The sequence below is a fragment of the Mesocricetus auratus genome, unplaced genomic scaffold, assembly GCF_017639785.1.
Source record: "Mesocricetus auratus isolate SY011 unplaced genomic scaffold, BCM_Maur_2.0 Super-Scaffold_100020, whole genome shotgun sequence".
Lineage (NCBI taxonomy): Eukaryota > Metazoa > Chordata > Mammalia > Rodentia > Cricetidae > Mesocricetus > Mesocricetus auratus.
The window spans coordinates 18,547,104-18,567,376 of NW_024429201.1; the positions used below are offsets into that span (position 1 = coordinate 18,547,104).

The 20,273-nt window shown below is 44.8% G+C and overlaps 1 protein-coding gene across 4 annotated transcripts in view; it reads left to right on the plus strand.

Annotated features, from left to right (window-relative positions):
• The window catches only part of Ocln (occludin), a 52,010-nt gene that overhangs the window by 11,872 nt on the left and 19,865 nt on the right, over positions 1 to 20,273 (plus strand). For all 4 annotated transcript variants that reach the window (XM_013125136.3, XM_013125139.3, XM_040728807.1 and 1 more), the window contains 2 exon segments: positions 417 to 1,095; positions 5,809 to 5,970. In XM_013125136.3, coding sequence (XP_012980590.1) covers positions 417 to 1,095; positions 5,809 to 5,970 — 841 coding nt within the window.

Here is a 20,273-nt window from a genome sequence, read left to right on the forward strand (position 1 = left end):
TATGTGGCCCCCGTCCACATAAGCTATGATTTCACTGATGAGATGTGCAAAATCTGAGTTTTTTTTTTCCTCCAGTGCTGGGAGTGGAACCTAGAAACACTTTGCTTACTGTGCAATATTCTACTGAATCATTTCACCAGCCCCATTGCCTGATAATTTATACATTTCCAGATGATCCTTACATGGAACAAATTTTGGAGAACCTTTGCTCTTTGTCCTAGAGTAGTCATTGTCAAGTATGTTTCCAGGACCTTAAGTTCCTGAATCAGCTGGAAACTTGATCCACCACAGACTTGTTCTCCTACAGAGTCAGCCGTCCCCTTTCCCTTTAGCAGGACATTTAAAATAGCTTCATCTATGTGGCTAATTTTATTCCAAGCAGTTTTTAACTTTGGTTTTTTTTATTTGCCCTTCAGCAAACCCAATCATTATGCACCAAGCAATGACGTGTATGGTGGAGAAATGCACGTTCGGCCAATGCTGTCTCAGCCGGCATACTCCTTTTACCCAGAAGATGAAATTCTTCACTTCTACAAATGGACCTCGCCTCCGGGAGTGATTCGGATCCTGTCTATGCTCATTATTGTCATGTGCATTGCCATATTTGCCTGTGTGGCTTCCACACTTGCTTGGGACAGAGCCTATGGAACCGGTATCTTTGGAGGTAGCCTAGGCTACCCTTATGCAGGAAGTGGCTTTGGTAGCTTTGGAAGTAGCTATGGCTATGGTTATGGCTATGGTTATGGCTATGGAGGGTATACAGATCCAAGAGCAGCAAAAGGTTTCCTGTTGGCCATGGCAGCCTTTTGCTTCATCGCCTCCTTGGTAATATTTGTTACCAGTGTTATAAGATCTGGAATGTCCAGAACAAGAAGATACTACTTGATTGTGATCATAGTCAGCGCTATTCTGGGCATCCTGGTGTTTATTGCTACAATCGTGTATATAATGGGAGTCAACCCAACTGCCCAGGCTTCTGGGTCTATGTACGGTTCCCAGATCTATGCCATGTGCAATCAGTTCTATACTCCTGGAGCTACTGGACTCTACGTGGATCAGTATCTGTATCACTACTGTGTGGTGGATCCCCAGGAGGTATGAATAGCTTTTGTTCTTTCCTACGCCCGTCCTTCTCTCCATAAGATTAGAGATACTCAACTAGAGTCTGTAGGTACTCAGCTAGAATAGTCAGTATGGGAGCATTTAAAAAAAATATGTCAAGGTCCTACTTTTAAATATGTCATAATGTTGGGGAAGGGACTGGATGTCACTGTTAAGCCATGACTAAGATTCCATATATTTCTACCTATTTAAAGAATACCTCAGTGGTAGCCGGCAGTGCTTTAATCCCAGCACTCGAGACGCAGAGGCAGGCAGATCTCTGTGCGTTCCAGGACAGCGAGGTCTACAGAGTGAGTTCCAGGACAGCGAAGTCTACACAGAGAGACCCTGTCTTGAGAAAACAAACAAAAAAGAAAACCCCAAAACAACCCCAAACAAATAAATAAAAACAAACCTCGGTGGTTTGTTTTGTAGTCACAGAATTGTGTAAGCACCCCTACAGTTGTGGAACATTTTTACTGTCTCCCAAGGAAACTTCTATGTCAATTAGCAGTTGCTCACAACCTTCTTAACCCACTCTGGGCAGCCACTACTCTTCCCTTCTAGGTTTGCCTGTTCTCTGGTAATTCATACATTTTTCACAATATATGGTCTCTATAATTGGCATCTTTCACTTAGCATGATTTTTTTTTCCCGATACAGGGTTTCTCTGTGGCTTTGGAGCCTATCCTGGCACTCGCTCTGTAAACCAGGCTGGCCTCGAATTCACAGAGATCTGCCTGCCTCTGCCTTCTGAGTGCTGGATTAAAGGCGTGTGCCACCAACCCTACCCCCATGATTATTTTTTTTAAGGTTTAGCTGTGTTTTTATTATGTCCTTTATTTCTTTTTATTGATGAATGATTTAAGAGGATATGTCACATTTTATTTACCCATCAGTTCATGAACACTAAGGCTGCGTCCTCATTGTCTGTTACTTGTGTTATTATGACCCTTGCTGTGCAAGCTTTTGTGTGACTCTTAGTATCTCATGAGTTGTGAGTCTACCTGCAGGTAGATTGATGAGCCCTGTGTGGCTCTAACTTTTTTAGGTACTGTCGGTTTCCCAGAGAGGTTGAGCCATTTTGCAGTCTCTCCAAAAGCGTGTGAGGGTCCTAACCATCCTACTTCCTTACCAGAGCTTGTTATTGTCAGTCTGTCTGATGCTAGTCATGGCTAATGGGTGAGGATGGAACTTCATTATAGGTGGCTGTGTGTGTGTGTGTTTTAAATAGGGTTTTGCTATGTATCCCAGGTTGTCCCTTGAACTCACACCTGTCCTGCTTTAGCATTCTGGGTCCCTTGACTATAGGTGTGCTCCTATGCCCTGCTTGTGTTTTGATTTGTTTTTCCTTGATAGCCAGTGGTACTGAGTTTTATTTTCACGTATGTATTGGGCATTTATCATCATTGGATATTCAGAATCTTACTTTTAAAATTGACCTGTTTTAAGTCTCTTATGGATGATTTGTAAATATTTGTAATTTTGCCAGCCAGGGTCTTACTGTATAGCTCACGTTGGCCTGTAAATTGTGATCCTACTGTAGCCTCAGCCTTTTGAGCTCTGTAATTACAGACACATGAACTACCTTTCCTGGTCCATCAAAGTGAGTTGACTATATGGGTGGTGGTTATAACTCATGTGTGGAAAGCTTGCTTATTATGCAGAAGGCCCTGGGTCAGAAAAATTTGGGACTGGAGATGGTTCAGTGGGTAGAATGCTGGCCCAATAATGAGGACTTGAGTTTGGATCCCCAGAACCCATGCAAGAGCCCCGAGCATGATGGGTGTACACATGTAACCCCAGTGCTGATGAGACAGAAATAGGCAGCTCCCAGGGGCTCACTGGCTAGCCAGTCTAGGTGAAATGTGAAGCTCCAGGTTCGTGGAGAGACTGCTTCTCAAATAATGAAGAGTGATAGAGTAAGTGCCTGCTATTGACCTCTGACCTCCTCTCATAGATAGGCATGCACACTATTGTCGAGTATTCCCATGTGCACACACAAGGAGTACACTCTTGCTTGTTTATGCATGCAACACACACACACACACACACACACACACACACACCACACACCACACTGGTCATAAATGTGAACATTTATTTTTGGAGTCTCATTTGATTCCTTTAATCTATGTTTCTGTCCTTACACACAAACCACTTTGTCTTTTTATTTTAATATTATAGTAAGTTTTGAAGTTGTGAATTATGGATTCTCTAACTTTGTTCAAAATTATTTTGACCAGATTCTGTGTTTCTTGCATTTCCATCTGATTTTTAGGATTGTCCTTTAGGGTAGCCCTTGTGCATGGTGTGATAACTTTTAGTTTTTGCAAGCCACCTGCTAGGACTTTGAAGAGTTGCTCCAAATCTGTAGATCAGTTTCAGGGAATTTTGTCATCATTGCAATTGGAAGTATTCTTTGTTTTTTCTTTTTTGGTGGGGGTGGTGATGGATTTTTCTTTTTTCTATTTTAGTTAGTTAATAATTTACTTATTATGTATACAGTTTTCTGTCTGCATGTTTCCCTGCAGGCCAGAAGAGGGGACCAGATCTCATTATTGATGATTGTGAGCCACCATGTGATTACTGGGAATTGAACTCAGGACCTCTGGAAGACCAGCTAGTGTTCATCTATCTATCTATCTATCTATCTATCTATCTATCTATCTATCTATCTATCTATCTATTTTTGGTTTTTTGAGACAGGGTTTCTCTGTATTGTTTTGGAGGCTGTCCTGGAACTCACTCTGTAGACCAGGCTGCCCTCAAACTCACAGAGATCCGCCTGCCTCTGCCTCCCGAGTGCTGGGATTAAAGGTGTGCACCACCAACGCCCGGCCAGCTAGTGTTCTTAGCCATTGAGCCATCTCTCCAACCCAAATGGTGTATTTTTCAAGACAGGGTTTCTCTGTAGCCCTAGAATTCACTTTGTAGACCAGGCTGGCCCTGAGCTCACAGAGATCCACTTGCCTCTTGACTCCTGAGTGCTGGAATTAAAGGCATACGCAACCATTGACCAGGGCAATTTTAAGTCTTCTAATCAATGGACATAGAATATCTTTCCAGTTCTTTCATGAGTTAGGGCTTCCAGAGTGTTGGGTACTTTTTTGTCCAGGTGATTCCATGTGTTTGGGGGTGTAAAACCCTAAGAAACTGCGAGTCACCTTAATTACATGAAACCACAAATGCTGCTGCTTCATTCTTTTCCCTGAATGAGTCACTCTCTTGGGCTAGACTTTCTCCCCTGTCTGCCTGTCTGTATTTTGAAGATGGAGTGTTTTCCCTGCTGGTGTAGGTTTTCGAGTGCTTGCTGTTACTGTTCAGACCTGTCTGTGGTGAGCACCGAGAGCTGGTAGAATCGGTATACCTATCTCACCACACTCCGGTCCCTCAGAAGCCTCTGGCTACTTGAAACCTACATTCTTTGAAAAAAGGGTGTCACTGTGAGGCAGAGAGTGGGTATGAGAACCTACTGTTACCATAAGTAGGTAACTGGTACTGGCCTCATATTCAAGTGTGCCCTGACCAGTGTACGTCTGCCAGACACTGGGTGAGCCATCAGGAGGAGGAGGCTTCGCTGTCACAAGGCATTGAAGATAACGGAACTTGCCAGACCAAAAGGAATCACTTGTCCATTTGCTCTAATTTATAGGTTTGTAGATTCATACCGTTATCATTTATGTTAAGACAGATCCCTGTGGCCTACCTTACATACAGCGTAAAAAGAGTTGTCAAGCATGTGCCATGAACAGAGTTATAGGTATGACTGAGTATCTAAAGCTGTTTCTGAAATTAGCAGTTTTCAAACTCTTTAGAAGTAGGTATTGAGGCTGGACATAGGTCTGTAATCTTAGCACTGGGGAGATACATGTAAGAAGACCAAGAGATTAAGATCATTTTCAGCGGCCAGGCGGTGGTGGCGCACGTCTTTAATCCCAGCACTCGGGAGGCAGAGGCAGGTGGATCTCTGTGAGTTCGAGGCCAGGCTGGACCGACAGCCTCCAAAACAATACAGAGAAACCCTGTCTTGTAAAAACCAAAAAAAGATCTTTTTCAGCTACATAGGGTTTGAGGCTAGTCTGGGCTGTTTGAGACATTGTCTTAAAAAAAAATTAAATCTGCGTGGTGGTGATGGCAGCAGTGGCAGCGCACGCCTTTAATCCCAGCACTTAAGAGGCAGAGGCAGGATCTCTGTGAGTTTGAGGACAGCCTGGTCTATAGAGCAAGTTCCAGGACAGCCTCCAAAACAATTCAGAGAAACCCTGCCTCGAAACACCAAAAATAAATAAATAAATGAAAAAAAATCAAAACAAAAGCATTGGTTTATTACTTTACTGACTATTTTCACTTATAAAAATCTGGCAACTACAGAGGCACATATGTTCTAGAACCTGTTTCTTGTGACTCTGAAGTGTGTGCTGATAGCTCTGCCTTTAAGCAGGGCTTGCGCACGGACTTGCTTGGTGTGTGTCCATTTCTGTTTATGAGCAGCTGTGCATACTTTGCCTGTGTTTTGTTAACTTTAGTCCAGTTGGTATGGGTTAGTTTTTAATGAAAGAACTAATCTGTAGCAATTTGCTTTAGTTTTGAACCCATTAAACCACAAGTACCCAGGCCCTTTGGTAAAGGTTTTAGCTCCTAGAAGGTGAATTTCAGTTAAAGCAATGAAAATTAATTGTGCCAACATCTTTCACCCCCTTTTAGGCTATAGCCATTGTCCTGGGATTCATGATTATCGTGGCCTTTGCTTTAATCATTTTTTTTGCCGTGAAAACCCGAAGAAAGATGGACCGGTATGACAAGTCCAATATTTTGTGGGATAAGGAACATACTTATGATGAACAGCCCCCCAATGTTGAAGAGTGGGTAAGTGTAAACAAAACAAACCACTTTTAACCTTTTATTAAATTTCCAGTGTCTGTCCCTAATTGTTTTTGTATTTTGTTAAACTTCATGCTTAGAATTTTTGTGTTTGTATAAGTTGTTTGTTTTTTGCTCAGAACTTTTGAAAGATGGGTAAATGGAAATCACTTTTTTAAAGGGTGAAGTCATTTCTGTTTTCAGGGAGTAGATCCAGGCTCTGGAAGGGATTCCTCCTAGAAAGTCACAGAGAAAGCTTGGCCTTTGCAGAGTACAAGCAACTCTTCTCCACCCCTTTATTTCTTTGCTTTACTGTTTTGAAGAAAACCCTGTTGCCCTGGGGATGAGGGCAGCTGGGTCAAGATTAGCAGAGACATTTTGGGAATGATCACTTTGGTAACCTTCTCAACTTTTTATGTTGATAGCATCATGGTTAACCTCAATGACTCATTCTTTATCCCATTTACCTATCAAATACTTCAATATGACAGACAGATTATAGGAGTTTCTGTTTTAGGAAGGAAGGTAATATACTGTAAATATTAGCAGACTTTAGCCAGGCTGTGGTTGCACATGTCTTTAATTCCAACACTTGGGAGGCAGAGGCAGGCAGATCTCTGTGAGTTCAAGGACAGCCAGGGCTACACAGACAAACCCTGTCTTGGAAAGAAACAAGAAAAACAACAACAAAAAACCCAAACAGACAACAACAACAACAAAAAACAAGCAATCGAGGTAGGTGAAGGTAGGTGTAGGAGTTTGTGTGTGTGTGTGTGTGTGAGTGTGTGTGTGTGTGAGTGTGTGAGTGTGTGTGTGTGTGAGTGTGTGATGGCACACTTCTTTAATCCTAGCACTCTGGAGGCAGAGGCAGGCAGGCAGATCTCTGTGTGGAAACAGATCTTGTTTCTGTAGGGATGCTGTGAAAAGCAGCTATAGAAACTTTTTTCTATTTTTCTTGAATATTTTTTTCAGTACTGGGGATGGCCCTAGCCTTGTGTTTGCACGCTCACAAGCTGTTGCCCTTATATCCCTAGGTTTTTGTGCTTGCTCCCTGTTTAGATCTTTGTGAATCTGTGTCGTGAACTGTGTGTGTTCCTGCTTGTGAGTGCAGGCTTGTGCACTTGTTGTGGGTCTGTGGGGCTGGCAGAGGACAGCCTTGGGTGTTGGTCCTCATCTCCCACTCGTTTGGGGCAGAGTCTCTGTGCTTCACCTGCCAGGCCAGCTTGCCCTGGGGCTGCCTGGGATCCTCCTATCTGCCTCCATCTTATCTTAGAAGAGCTTCCATTACAGATTTGCCACCACGTCTGGCTTTTACCCGGGTTCTGGGGATCTAAACTTACATTCTCCCACTTCCAAGGCAAGTGCTTTAACCATCAGTCTCCCCCACACCCCTGTACTTCCCATTTTTGAGATAGCATCTCCTTGACTTGCCCAGGCTGGATCTGAACTCACTCTGTAATCTATGCAGGCCTCCCAAGTAGCCAGGACCCTAGGCCTTTACCACCAGATCAGCTCTGGCCATGAAAATTATTGGGATTACTGGACCCTGGCTGACTCTAGGGTAGGGTTGTTGTGGCCACTGGCAATGGGGTATAGGAGGCTTCAAAAGAGCTGTTGGATACAGATAAAGTGCCCTTTAGCTCTAGCATTCTAAATGCCAGAATTGTTAGGAAATCTACAAGCTTAGATGCAACTATTTCTAGCTGTTGAAGGGGGCAGACAAAGGCATGTTAAGAGCGATGGGTGCTAACCCCTTTCCGTAGGAAGCCACTTGTCTGTGAAGTGTGAAGTTGCTGTACAGGAAGCATTCTCTGTCGATCTTTAGCTCCAGGCGAGGCCACCTGTAGATGGACTAGGATAGTCCATTGTGGACTACGAAGTAAATGTTTTGCTGAGAGTTTCTGGGTGTGTCGGTTTTCACTGGCTGTTGGATTTGTTTACTTAAGGTTTCGAGAGGACTTTAAAAAAATAAATAAATAAACTGGCTCGAGGGAGACCAGTAATATTAGAGTCACCGTGAACTTTAGTCTCTTGCCTGATCTACTGTCAGGAAGGTTTAATCAGTTGTAAGTGTTTTGATAACTTGGCGACAGGCAGTAACTCATGAAGTGTGGTGAGGGAGGGAAGGGTAGTTCTCTAAAAGGCATCACTTGTGGCTGCTGGAGTAGCTCTGTGGTAGAGAACTTGCCTAACGTGTAGAAGGCCCTGGGTTCAACCCCCAGCCCAACATATACACACAAAAAGGTATTATTTTGTATGTAGTGCCTTATAATAAGTGACTTGGGTATTTTAGCATCAAGCAGTTTGTTTTTTCTTCTAGTCTTCTTTGCCTCCCCAAGCTCATTCCACTGACCTTAGTTACTCATTGCATTTCAACCCCAGATGCTCCCTGTGCCTTTCTCCTCCAGTGGTTTTCACTCTGCCCTCAGGCTGCTGCGTGGAGATGCAGCTCTGCACGTGAGTGCAGCAGAAAGTCTTTGTCGATTTGGCCTTAGCAAAGCGTAATGGCTTGTGCTAAGTGCGGATTAGAATTTGACTTTATACATCATGGGACCTTGAGTTAAGTCTCCAGTGCTGGGGGAAAATAAGGATCTTAGTAGTTGTGGACCCTAAGACAAGGGTGCTAAGACAAGGGACTTCTTACATATTGGTGGCATGGGGGTGGGAATAAAGTGTTATTCAGTATGCCCTGCAAATTGGAATAGGTCTGAAAATTTATTGCCATTCTAGATCTTGTCACCTCTTCTGATTTAGGGTCACTCTCAAGGTTGTCAGGCTTGGTAGCAAGCTCCCTTACCTACTGAACCATCTTGCCAGCCCTGTTTTGATTTGCAATTTTTTTTTCTAGATAGGTCTTGTTATATAGCATAGGTTGGCTTTGAACTCTTTATGTAGCCCAGGCTGGCCTTAATCTGTTAACCCCTCTTTTCTCAGCCTCCCAAGTAGCAAGGATCACAGGTGTGTATACTACCACTTTTGTGTTATTTGTGGAAATTAGGCCCCTGCCAGCTTATGGAAACTTTCTGCTTTCATCTTACCTGTTTTGCTTTATGAGGTATCTTGGTGAATGTTCCTTACTGCTCACATGGCCCGATGGTGTGATTATGCTGTGATTTGCTGATGGGTAAATTTCCCATTTCATATTGCAAACAGAGGTAAGAATAAAAAAAAAACTCCTTTGTATACCTTTCATAAATATCTACAGTTATAAAGGATAGATTCTCCACAGTGGTACTAGTAGGCTAATGGGTACAAATTTGGAGTCATTAGATACCAAGAAATTGCCAATTTTAAAGCAGCATCACTTATGAATTGCATGACTGTGGGGTTTAATTACCATACATTTACTTTTTCCTTTCTGATTTTTTTTTTTTTTTTTTTTTTTTTTGGTTTTACGAGACAGGGTTTCTCTGTATTGTTTTGGAGGTTGTCGGTCCAGCCCGGCCTCGAACTCACAAAGATCCGCCTGCCTCTGCCTCCCGAGTGCTGGGATTAAAGGCGTGCACCACCACCGCCTGGCTTTCCTTTCTGATTTTTAATTAATTCTTAAAAAATTAAAATATAAAATTATATCATTTTCCCCGTTCCCTTTTCTCTCTCTAATCCTTCATGTGTATTTTCATCCCCCACAGTTTTGCTGGTAACATTCTCTTTGTGGACATACATTAAGCCAAAACTAGTTCTGCTGTTGCTATTAGGTTTTGTCAGTTTTGGGTATTCTAAATACTGACTCTTGTTTGTGATAATTTGTCATGAGTTCTTAGTATAAAAGGAATTTTTTCAAGGTGTCTGGCACACACCTTTAATCTCAGGAGGCAGAGGCAGGATGATCTCTGTGAGCCTGGTCTACATAGTGAGTTCCAGGTCAGCCAGGGCTGCATGGTGAGACACTGTCTCTAAAAACCGAAAACGAAGAAACAAATGAACCTTTGTGTGTGTGTGTGTGTGTGTGTGTGTGTGTGTGTGTGTGTGCATTTACGTGCGTGCGTGCGCGCGCTCTCTCTCTCTCGTGTGTTTATGCTCCTGTGGGGCCATTTGAAGGCATTGGATGCAGGTGCTGGGCATGGAGCTCCAATTCCCTGGAAGAGCAGGAAGTGCTGCTAACTACTGAGTCTCTGCAGCCCTTGTACCACAGTTTCTTCATTCACTAGTTGATAGACCCATAGGTTATTTGCATTTCTTTAAGAACATTTATTATAATTTTCATGCATATGGTGTTTTGCCTGCATGTGTGGTGATACACCATATGAATGCCTAGTGTCTGCAGAGGCAAGAAGAGGATGTCGAATCCCCGGAACTATTGTAACCCATGGTGTGGGATGTTGTGTGGGTGATGGGAATCCTGGGTCCTCTGAGAGAGCAGCTGTGCTCTTAGCTACTGAGCCATCATCTCTCCAGCCCCATTAGCATTTCCTGAGTGTTGTGAGTAGCAGCGGAGTAGATGCAGAAGTGCAGGCGTCCTTTTCAGTATTCAGTATTCGTGGTGTATTCCTTGAACCATGCTGTGGCTCTGTCTGTGAGGTTTTTAGGAACTTCCCTATTGTTTTTTATATGACTGTACAGGTTTACTTCCCCAACAACTGTGCAAGAATTCCCATTACTCTGTATCTGTGCCAGCATTTCTCTAAGCAGCTTGTCTCCAATTGTTTCCATTTGCCTTGGTTTTAAAAGCTCTGCAAAATCCGCTTGCTGATTACATGTGGAATTGCTCATTTTCCAACATGTTTTCCTGGTCTGGATATTATCAGTCTTTAATTTCTGTCAATTTTCCGAGTTTCGTTTAAAACATTTTGTGGTTAAGCAGGTTCATCTGCCACTCATGATCTTATCACTTACATAGCTCGGCTTAGCTTTCCTTTGGACTGTTCTGTCTTTGCTTCCTGCCAGGCTCATATAAAGATTATTATGTTAATGTTGCAGGATACATTTCCAGATTGCTGAGGTCGCTCCTTTGTCTTCAGTGTTCTTTTAAAGCCGGCTCCGTGGAGTACGATTGACAAGGCTTTCATTTTTTGTGTTCTTAGATTCTCCGGTCTGTTCTTTGTGGTTCCTGCTGTGCTTTGTTAGAGTTTCCTCTTGCTGTGCTCCGTGGGGTCAGGACCCAGATCCTCATACGTTCTAGACAAACACTGCACACTGAGCCAGTCCCTAGCCTGAGACACTCACTCTCGAACACAATATGAAATGGGCCATAACGTAAATTCCCCCACATGACCAAGCACTTACACTGAACTTGTACCTCCTAAAAGCCTTCACATTTTTGGTGAAGGTTGACTTCGTCTTTTTTTTTTTTTTCAAGACAGGGTTTCTCTGTACTGCTTTGGAGGCTGTCCTGGAACTCTCTCTGTAGACCAGGCTGGCCTCGAACTCACAGAGATCCACCTGCCTCTGCCTCCTGAGTGCAGGGATTAAAGGCATGCGCCACCAATGCCAGGCCGGAGGTTGACTTCTGTTCTTCCCTTTTATGAACACATTTTGACCAGAGCACTTATGGAAAAGGCCGACAAATCATTTTCTAGAGGTGGGTATACAAAGTGTTAGAGAGTGGAGAAGATTGGTGTTGAACCTGAGTGTATCAGCTGGCAGCGTTTTCATTCTTAGATACCGGGTCACAGAGTCTGGCAAAGTTTGACTTGAAGCTGAGTGTTTTACCTCTTGGGACCACCTTTTACATGGGTTTGTTTTCTTTCTGACTTGAGGCACACAGAAGTTGTTGATGCAATTCTTGGTTCATTGTAGTTATCTTTGGTACATGCACAGCATTCTTGTTACTTCTGTTTGCTTCATAATGAACTCTTAGGGACCTACCTTCCCAGCCAGGAATTACAATAATAACATCATCACATTGTGCTATTCCATTCATTATTATACTTTCTCGTCTACTGGCTCACAGCTTCCTCTAAAAAGACCTGTTGATCTGGGCAGTGTGTGAGAGATGTGTGTATGTGAGGGGCGGCTATCCTTGCAGATACGGTCTTACCACATTTTAATTCCATTATTATACTTTCTCATCTACTGGCTCACAGCTTCCTCTAAAAAGACCTGTTGATCTGGGCAGTGTGTGAGAGATGTGTGTATGTGAGGGGCGGCTATCCTTGCAGATACGGTCTTACCACGTTTTAATTCCTTTGTAGGTTAATGAGGTTCATCTGCACTGTTGTACTTCATGACAGTTTGCCTAGCTCTGTAAATGGGCTTTTCTAGAAGAGCAGCGTTGCTAGACCGCTGCTATGTAGCTCAGTTGTAGTGTGTACCCAGAGTGCTGTACACACAGCACTGCCATAAAGCAAAACAGAAACCCCGTGGTCTTGTCACGAACCTTTTGACACTCTCACGCTTGTGCAAATTTCTCTTGGACCTGGACCTACACGTGAAACTCCTGGGGTGAAGAGTTTGTGAGCTCACTTCTTTATAAAATAATGACATGTTTTCCAAAGCTCCCCCACTTACTATCTCAGCAGCAACTCTTGATGCTGTTAGACTTTGTCTGTAACGGTAGAACTGTATTGCTAGTGTGTGTGTGTGTGTGTGTGTGTGTGTGTGTGTGTGTGATGTGTTTTCTTTCTGCTTCACACTTTAGCAACTGTCGAGGTAGCACAAACCCAAGCAGTGTCTGATACCTTGATTCTTCTAAGAGTTTTGATGGGGGCAAAGGGCAACTTTTATGAGGCATGAGATAGTCTAATCCCCCTGTTTGATGTTTGTGTGTCATGCACAAGTGACTAAACATTATAGTTATGGGGACATTGTCCTTCTCTGCCTTTGTCTGGATTGTGTGATGGTGGTGCTTCTCAGTCTTTGCAAAGAGAGTGGAAACTGCAGGCTGGGGGCCGGATCAATGTGCCAATGTGCGTTGGTGGCTCATGCTTTTAATCCCAGAGAGGCAGGTGGATCTCTGTAAGTTTGAGGCCAGCCTGGTCTACAGAGTGGGATCCAGGGCAGCCTCCAAAGCAATACAGAGAAACCCTGTCTTGAAAGAGAGAGAGAGAGGGAGAGAGGGAGGGAAGGAGGGAGGGAGGGAGGGAGGGAGGGATGGAGAGAGAGAGAGAGAGAGAGAGAGAGAGAGAGAGAGAGAGAGAGAGAGAGAGAGAGAGCAGGACCCCTTTATAAGAGCAAGCACTATGCTCTTAGGGGTTGAAAGGGACAGAGGGGGGACTCCATCTGTGGGTGTTAGTGATGACTTGAGAATGACAAGCACCTTGACTCCTCAAAGAATAATTTTTTGCTCAAGTCCCTTTACCAGTCTTCTAGAAGGTTGTAAGTATAGAAAAGGAGTATTGAATGCATACTCACTTCCTCTGGATAAATACAACAACACTGGCTCTGGAAAAGTTTACACCTCTAGGGTAAATATTTAAAAGTTGATTGTGAACATGTGCTTGAGATTGCGTCTTGTTTAATTTTTAATTTTTCCGAGGTGTGTGCCGACATGCCTGGCCTTGAGATCAGTTTTTATTGCCACATTATCTAATGAAGTGGCAATTGAAATTCAGAGCTCGAGTTTCAGGTTCTCCTGTTGTAGTTAAAGAATCTGAGCTGAGTCTACGGTTATGGGGAAGATGAAGATCTGAGAGGCAGGCACACTCCTGTGATACAATGGTGACTTGTGACAGATGGGCTTAGATGCTGCTTAGTCAAACTCTCCCTAGTGTAGGGCAGCAAAATGACTTGGGTTTGAATTTTATAACTTAAAAATTTTGACAGAAGAGTTTAAATAAAACAAAACAAAAAGCAAAGAGCCACTAAAATGTAGACTTGGGACAGGATTTGTGCAGCTTAGACCTTGCTGCTTGCCGTCATTCTATAATAGCTTTCAGTGTCCTTTTTTTCCCTTCGAGACAGGGTTTCTCTGTAACAGTTCTGGCTGTCCTGGAATTCGCTTTGTGGACCAGGCTGGCCTTGAACTCACTGGGATCCACCTGCCTCTGTCTCCCAAGTGCTGGGATTAAAGCATGAACCACCACCACCCAGCTGTCCTTGACTTCTAAGGAGGGTTTTAATATAATAGGTTAGTTCTCTGTAAACAGGGAAAATGAAAGTTCCATCCATAATTAAGCTGGTGTAGCAATGAAAGGCCAGCCAATATAATTATACACAATAATTTTTAAAACAGCTTCAAAGAAGTATATTTGACATATAATAAACTACATATACACGGATGCTTCTTGATTTATACGGGGCTGGGGGTTATATCCTGATGAAAATCATTGAACATCAAAATTATCATAAGAAATATATTGAATACATCTATACCCAATACATTGCAGTGTGACTTACTCTATCAACTCTGCTACAACTTTACAGTAAAAACAGATGTTTCCTCCAACCAGCATGCAGATGTTCACAGCGGGAGGTTGTGGCTAAGATGGAGTAACCAGCAGTATTGGTCATCAGCAAACTGGCAAGACTTGAATCGCTTTTTCACTCTTGCCCGGTACAGCATTCTTGCCTGTACCGTTGGTATACTAGACTCACTGCTGTAAAGATGATTGGTTGTCTGTGGCCTCTGGTGGAACAGGATGTAACGGGACTAACAGAAGCCTATCTGGCTTTCTGAACCACCCAAGTGGAGTGGTACAGTAGGCTCTGGCTGTTCAGCTCCACTGAGAGAGGAGAGAGTTAGAGGACAAGAAAAGGCTGACTGTTCAGGGAGCCTGTTTTTGAGAGGGAGGTGTGAGTGTGTGTGTGCGCGCGCGTGTGCGTGTGTGTATGTGTGTGCGTATTGGGGGTGGGGAGGGAGTCCGTGTTAGAACTAGAGAGTGCTTTTGTAGTTCTCTGAAAGCCGGAATTCCTAGATTCCCAGCACCAAGAGTTAATGTTTGAAACTCAGCCATGTGGATAGGTGTAATGATCTAAACAGGGTATGGCTGTCTGCAGCGCGGAGCCTCTGTCCTGCATCAGCAGCTCTCCTCCCTGTCCTCCCTGGAGGGCTGTTAGAGCAGTTTACTCTGCCCCCACCCCCTAGTTTCTGATTTAGTGGGTTTGGATTGGGGTTGAGCAGATAGCATAGATGTGGGAGCATGATTCGAGAACCCCTGTTCTCTGAAGTCTAGCCACAACGGTCAGTCTAGCCACTGCAGGCCTGTTTAGCCTTTGGGTTAATGTGGGCAGAAGTCCTTCCTGCACCGTGGCATACTTTGTAAACTGAAGGGCACTGAGGGCATTAGAAAACTGAAGGGTATTTGGAACATCAGGTGATGGCCGGCTCGGGTATTTCTGGCTTTTCCACCCGCCTGTAAAGGAACCATAGCCTGAAGTACCTCTGTATTAAAGTATAAGCCTTCCCCAGGCAGTGGTGGTGCATGCCTTTAATCCCAGCACTTGGGAGGCAGAGGCAGGCAGATCTCTTTGAGTTCGAGGCCAGCCTGGTCTACAGAGTGAGTTCCAGGGCTATATAGAGAAACCCTGTGAATAGAAGCCTTCACCTGGATTTCTGTTTCTGTAGCAAGCAGCCATGGATTAGATAACCAATAAGGTTTATTCAGAATAAATTTCTCCACTTTGACTGCTCCCAAACGTCTAATGACCCTTCCCTGACTTGCTTCTAGAGATCTGATAGCCGACTTACTTAGAATTTGCCTTTGTTGATACACAGACAGCTTCTTTGGGCAGCCTGCTGCTGGAGCTGAATGAAGACCTTAGGGCAACTGAGTAATTTAAACCAATCAGTGGTTCCAACTTGGTCTGTGACCTCTTCATTTGTGGGATTGGTTCATGTGGAACCCAAACAACCCAAAGTGTTTAAGAAAAGGGGGGGGCAAGAACTTTTGAGAAGGTATTGTGAGCTTTCTCAGGGGTGAGCATCTGCAGGTATAAAATACCAGGAAACGGGAAGAACAAGTTGGACTACTTACTGTTGAGAACCTGCAAGGGTGGTAGCTCATAAAGGTGGGTTGGGCAGGTTGTAAAACTGGAGATGGCACTTTGAGATTAGCCTGCTTCTCTCTGTGCAGGGATATTTCTTCCTGTCATCTACCAAGCAGGAAAAGAACCGTCTGAGGGTAGAATTCTCACAATCACTAGTGACTAAATTCTGTATAGAAATTTCCTGCCCTCACGAAGTTAGACAAGTAGAGGTTCTACCTTGCATCTCATTAGGACGAAGTGAGTTCAAGTCTGTGACAATGATTTGCCTTGTTACAAGCATGGGTGAAGTACCTAGACACAACTCACACCTGGAGCTGAGGTTGAATTAGAAGGGACAGCTTGTGAGATGGGACAAGGCTCAGGTTCCACAGCCATCATTTCGCCTTCTGTTTTCCTTTGAGCAGGTTGAGTTCAATTTCCTCAGGAAATATTGATAGTCATGTCTACGTGGGTGGTGCTAACTAAACGTGATTAGACTGTTTGGCACATGATAGACATTTGACAGACGAAGTGGATGACTTTTGTAACATTGCTAGACTGGCTGGATGTGGGTCCGGTCTGACTGTCCACGTGTGAACTTTTGTAATAAGGCAGGGTAGAGAGGAAAACGGAGAATGGCTGTCATTGCAGCATCTTCCTCACTACAAACCACAGGAAGTTGGTTTTGATAAGAAAAAGTGTTTTCCAGCTCAACACTGACCCGAATCTCTGGAATCCAGTTGCAGAGAGGGAGGAGTGATGAGCAAAGGGGTCAAGATCAGGCTTGGGAAACCCACAGAAACAGCTGATCTGAACAAGAGGGAGCTCATAGACCCCAAATTGACAGCTCAGAAACCAGCCTAGGATAGAACCAGGCCCCCTGAATGCTGGTGTCAGTTAGGAGACCTGTGCAGTCTAATGGGCCTCTGGTAGTGGATCAGCATTTATCTCTAGTGTACAAATGGACATTGGGAGCCCATTCCACATAGAGGGGCACTCTCTCAGCTTAGGTTCTGCCTCAAAGAATGTGACAGACTTTGATGATTCCCCCATGGAAGGCCTCACCCTTTCTGTGGAGCAGAAGGATGGGATGGGGGTCGATGGGGAGGATGGGAGGGAGAGGGAACTGGGATTGATATAAAATAAAATTGTTTCTAAATTAAATAAAAAGTTAAAATATAGAAAAAGAAAAAGCGTTTTCCCCAACCTTTGAGTTTTATTGGCTTTGACCTCAGGGGGCAGGGTGGAGAAGATGGGGTTGGAAGAACTCTGTTGCGCGCGCTCTCTCTCTCTCTCTCTCTCTCTCTCTCTCTCTCTCTCTCTCTCTCTCTCTCTCTCTCCCCCCATCGAGGAAGACAGAGACTGGGGAGCACCTACGCATCTGCATTTCATTGCCCTCTCTTTGTTTTCTTGGGTATTCCACAGGGGTGCAGGGTGTTTTCATCGAAGGGGGAGGGTTAAACGTAGCCAAGGGGTTTTGTTCACAAGAGACATAACTGGCGTCCTTCTATTGAGTATAATTAAAGTTTGAATAAAACTTGTCCTCATCATAATTATTTCTTTTTTTTAAAGATTTTTTATTTATTATGTATACAATATTCTGGCTACATATATGCCTGTGTACCAGAAGATGGCACCAGATCTCATTACAGATGGTTGTTCACCACCACATGGCTGCTGGGAATTGAACTCAGGACCTTTGGAAGAAGAGCCAGTGCTCTTAACCTCTGAGCCATCTCTCCAGCCCATAATTATTTCTTTTATGGCTCTTTGAAATAATATATTATGGGAGTGGGGAAGGGTCTCACTGTATAGCTCTGGCTCTCAGCCTGGCTTTGAATGCACAGAGTGCCTCTGCCTCCCAAGTGCTGGCATTAAAGGCGTGCTCCATTATGCCCAGACACAATTCTTTTTGTTTCGTATTGATCTACCTGTGTACCTCCAAAAATTATTCTATTCTTTAGACTTCTTTGTGTGAGATGTGTTTTTGAGATAAACTTTTGAATTTGATCTCAAGAGTGAATCTGAGGCATTCCTTGGTTGGCTGGACTCTGCTGTGTAGATTTCCATTCCCTTTCTCTGTTCTTTTTCACGCGTGAAGACCCTGGAGTAGAGAGAGAGAGAGAGAGAGAGAGAGAGAGAGAGAGAGAGAGAGAGAGAGAGAGAGAGAGAGACCCAGCCCAGAGCTTGCTGGAGGCCGCAGTGGAGCGGCGAGGCCAACACTGGCCCTGGGAATTATGACTCAAGCTTTTCTGCTCCCAAGACAGATCTTAATTTGTAATTTCCTCTACCTTCTTTGCCTCTAGTTGTCCAGGCAGTCTTCTTACGGCAAGTCCCGGGTTCTTTTTATTGCGTTTATTTATTGTGTGTGCATCTGGGGGTGCACTTGTGATACAGCGTATTGTGTAACTCAGAGAATTGGTGCTCTCCTCCCACCGCGTGGGCCACAGGAGTTGGACTCAGGCTGACTGGTGCAGACACTGGCCAGGGCTCTGGGGACTCAGGCTGACTGGTGCAGACACTGGCCAGGGCTTTGGGGACTCAGGCTGACTGGTGCAGACACTGGCCAGGGCTCTGGGGACTCAGGCTGACTGGTGCAGACACTGGCCAGGGCTCTGGGGACTCAGGCTGACTGGTGCAGACACTGGCCAGGGCTCTGGGGACTCAGGCTGACTGGTGCAGACACTGGCCAGGGCTCTGGGGACTCAGGCTGACTGGTGCAGACACTGGCTAGGGCTCTGGGGACTCAGGCTGACTGGTGCAGACACTGGCCAGGGCTCTGGGGACTCAGGCTGACTGGTGCAGACACTGGGCAGGGCTCTGGGGACTCAGGCTGACTGGTGCAGACACTGGCCAGGGCTTTGGGGACTCAGGCTGACTGGTGCAGACACTGGGCAGGGCTCTGGGGACTCAGGCTGACTGGTGCAGACACTGGCCAGGGCTCTGGGGACTCAGGCTGACTGGTGCAGACACTGGCCAGGGCTCTGGGGACTCAGGCTGACTGGTGCAGACACTGGCCAGGGCTCTGGGGACTCAGGCTGACTGGTGCAGACACTGGCCAGGGCTCTGGGGACTCAGGCTGACTGGTGCAGACACTGGCCAGGGCTCTGGGGACTCAGCAGCAAGGCTGCCCACATTACCGTTTTTTTCATTGGGTCTATCCTGGAAGTTATCCAGTCCCTTGAGCCACAGCTTCCTCATTTCTGAGAGAGGTGTCATGCCTGTAAAATTGTGCCTAGGAACGAGCTGCCTGTTGAGCACTGTTAGCAGTGCAGTCAGGGCTGACCGCTTGTGAACAGTTGTCTCCAGGAGTTAGAGATAAGTGAGTGAGCCATTATGTGGCAGTGAGCAGGTGTTCTGACTGGCCATTTATGGAGACAGATGTGGAGAGATAGGAGAAGTTTGTTCCTCATCCTGCAGGGACTTAAGTGAAAGACCCCTAGGAGGTCTTTTTTTTTTTTTTTTAGATAAAACAGTGATTTATTTTTTTCGGATATTTTAAGTGTAAACTCCTTCATCAAATAAAAATTTGAATATACAATGTATATGTACAGCATCAATCAGTGACTTAGAGGTGGTTGCTCTTGAACCAAGATTTGGAGCCCAGTGAGGGCTTAGCAGGCAAAGAAGGGGGAAGTGCATTCCAAGGAGTACAAAGCCTCTCTAAGGACTAGGCCTCTGGTAAAGTTCCTGCTGGAGGCGAAAGGAAGGGGAGTGGATCCTGGAGAAATGTTAGACAGGCTTTTAAGAAAAGGAAGCCTTTTATAGTTCTGATGAGGTCTCTAGAGGAAGGGCAGGCCTTTGACTTGGCTGAGCATCGGCCTGAGAGGGTGTTACGTTCTGTTGTAAGGAATTCAGTGGGAGCCAAGAATGGTTCCCACCCGGGCCCCCTGCGGTGGAATCTGAGTACACTCCCTGGAAACCCACCTGCTGGCCTGGCCGTGGCCCTGAATTCCACTTTCAGAGGGAAATGATCCCATTCCTTTCTAACCCTGAATATGAAACAATGAAGAAATCACTGCGTTCTCCCCTAGCAGAGAACACAAGATAAAAGGTGTACCTAATGCAAAGACACACCCTATATATAGACGCTGATAATAATTGCAAGGGTGTAAAATTGCAGAAAAATCAAAAGCTCAGTTGGATGTAAAGGATTTTTCCCCTGAGACAGGGTTTATCAGTAGTCCTTATTATAATAAAGCGAGTGAGGGACCTTGGTGGATTCCATGGCGGGCGAGGAGGACCGACAAACATTCCAGGCAGACAGAGCTTAGTGAGAAGTTTTATTAGAAAGCTGAGGGAAGGGGGAAGGAAATAAAAGAGGTAAAGAGACACAGAGACAGAGAGAGGACAGAAGAGGGAGACACGAAAAGTCCTGTCTGCCCCAGGGGAGCCCTGGGAAAGAGAGCAAAGTGGGCGGCATCTCTCTTTTAAAGAGCCAGGGTACATACACCTGACATGCT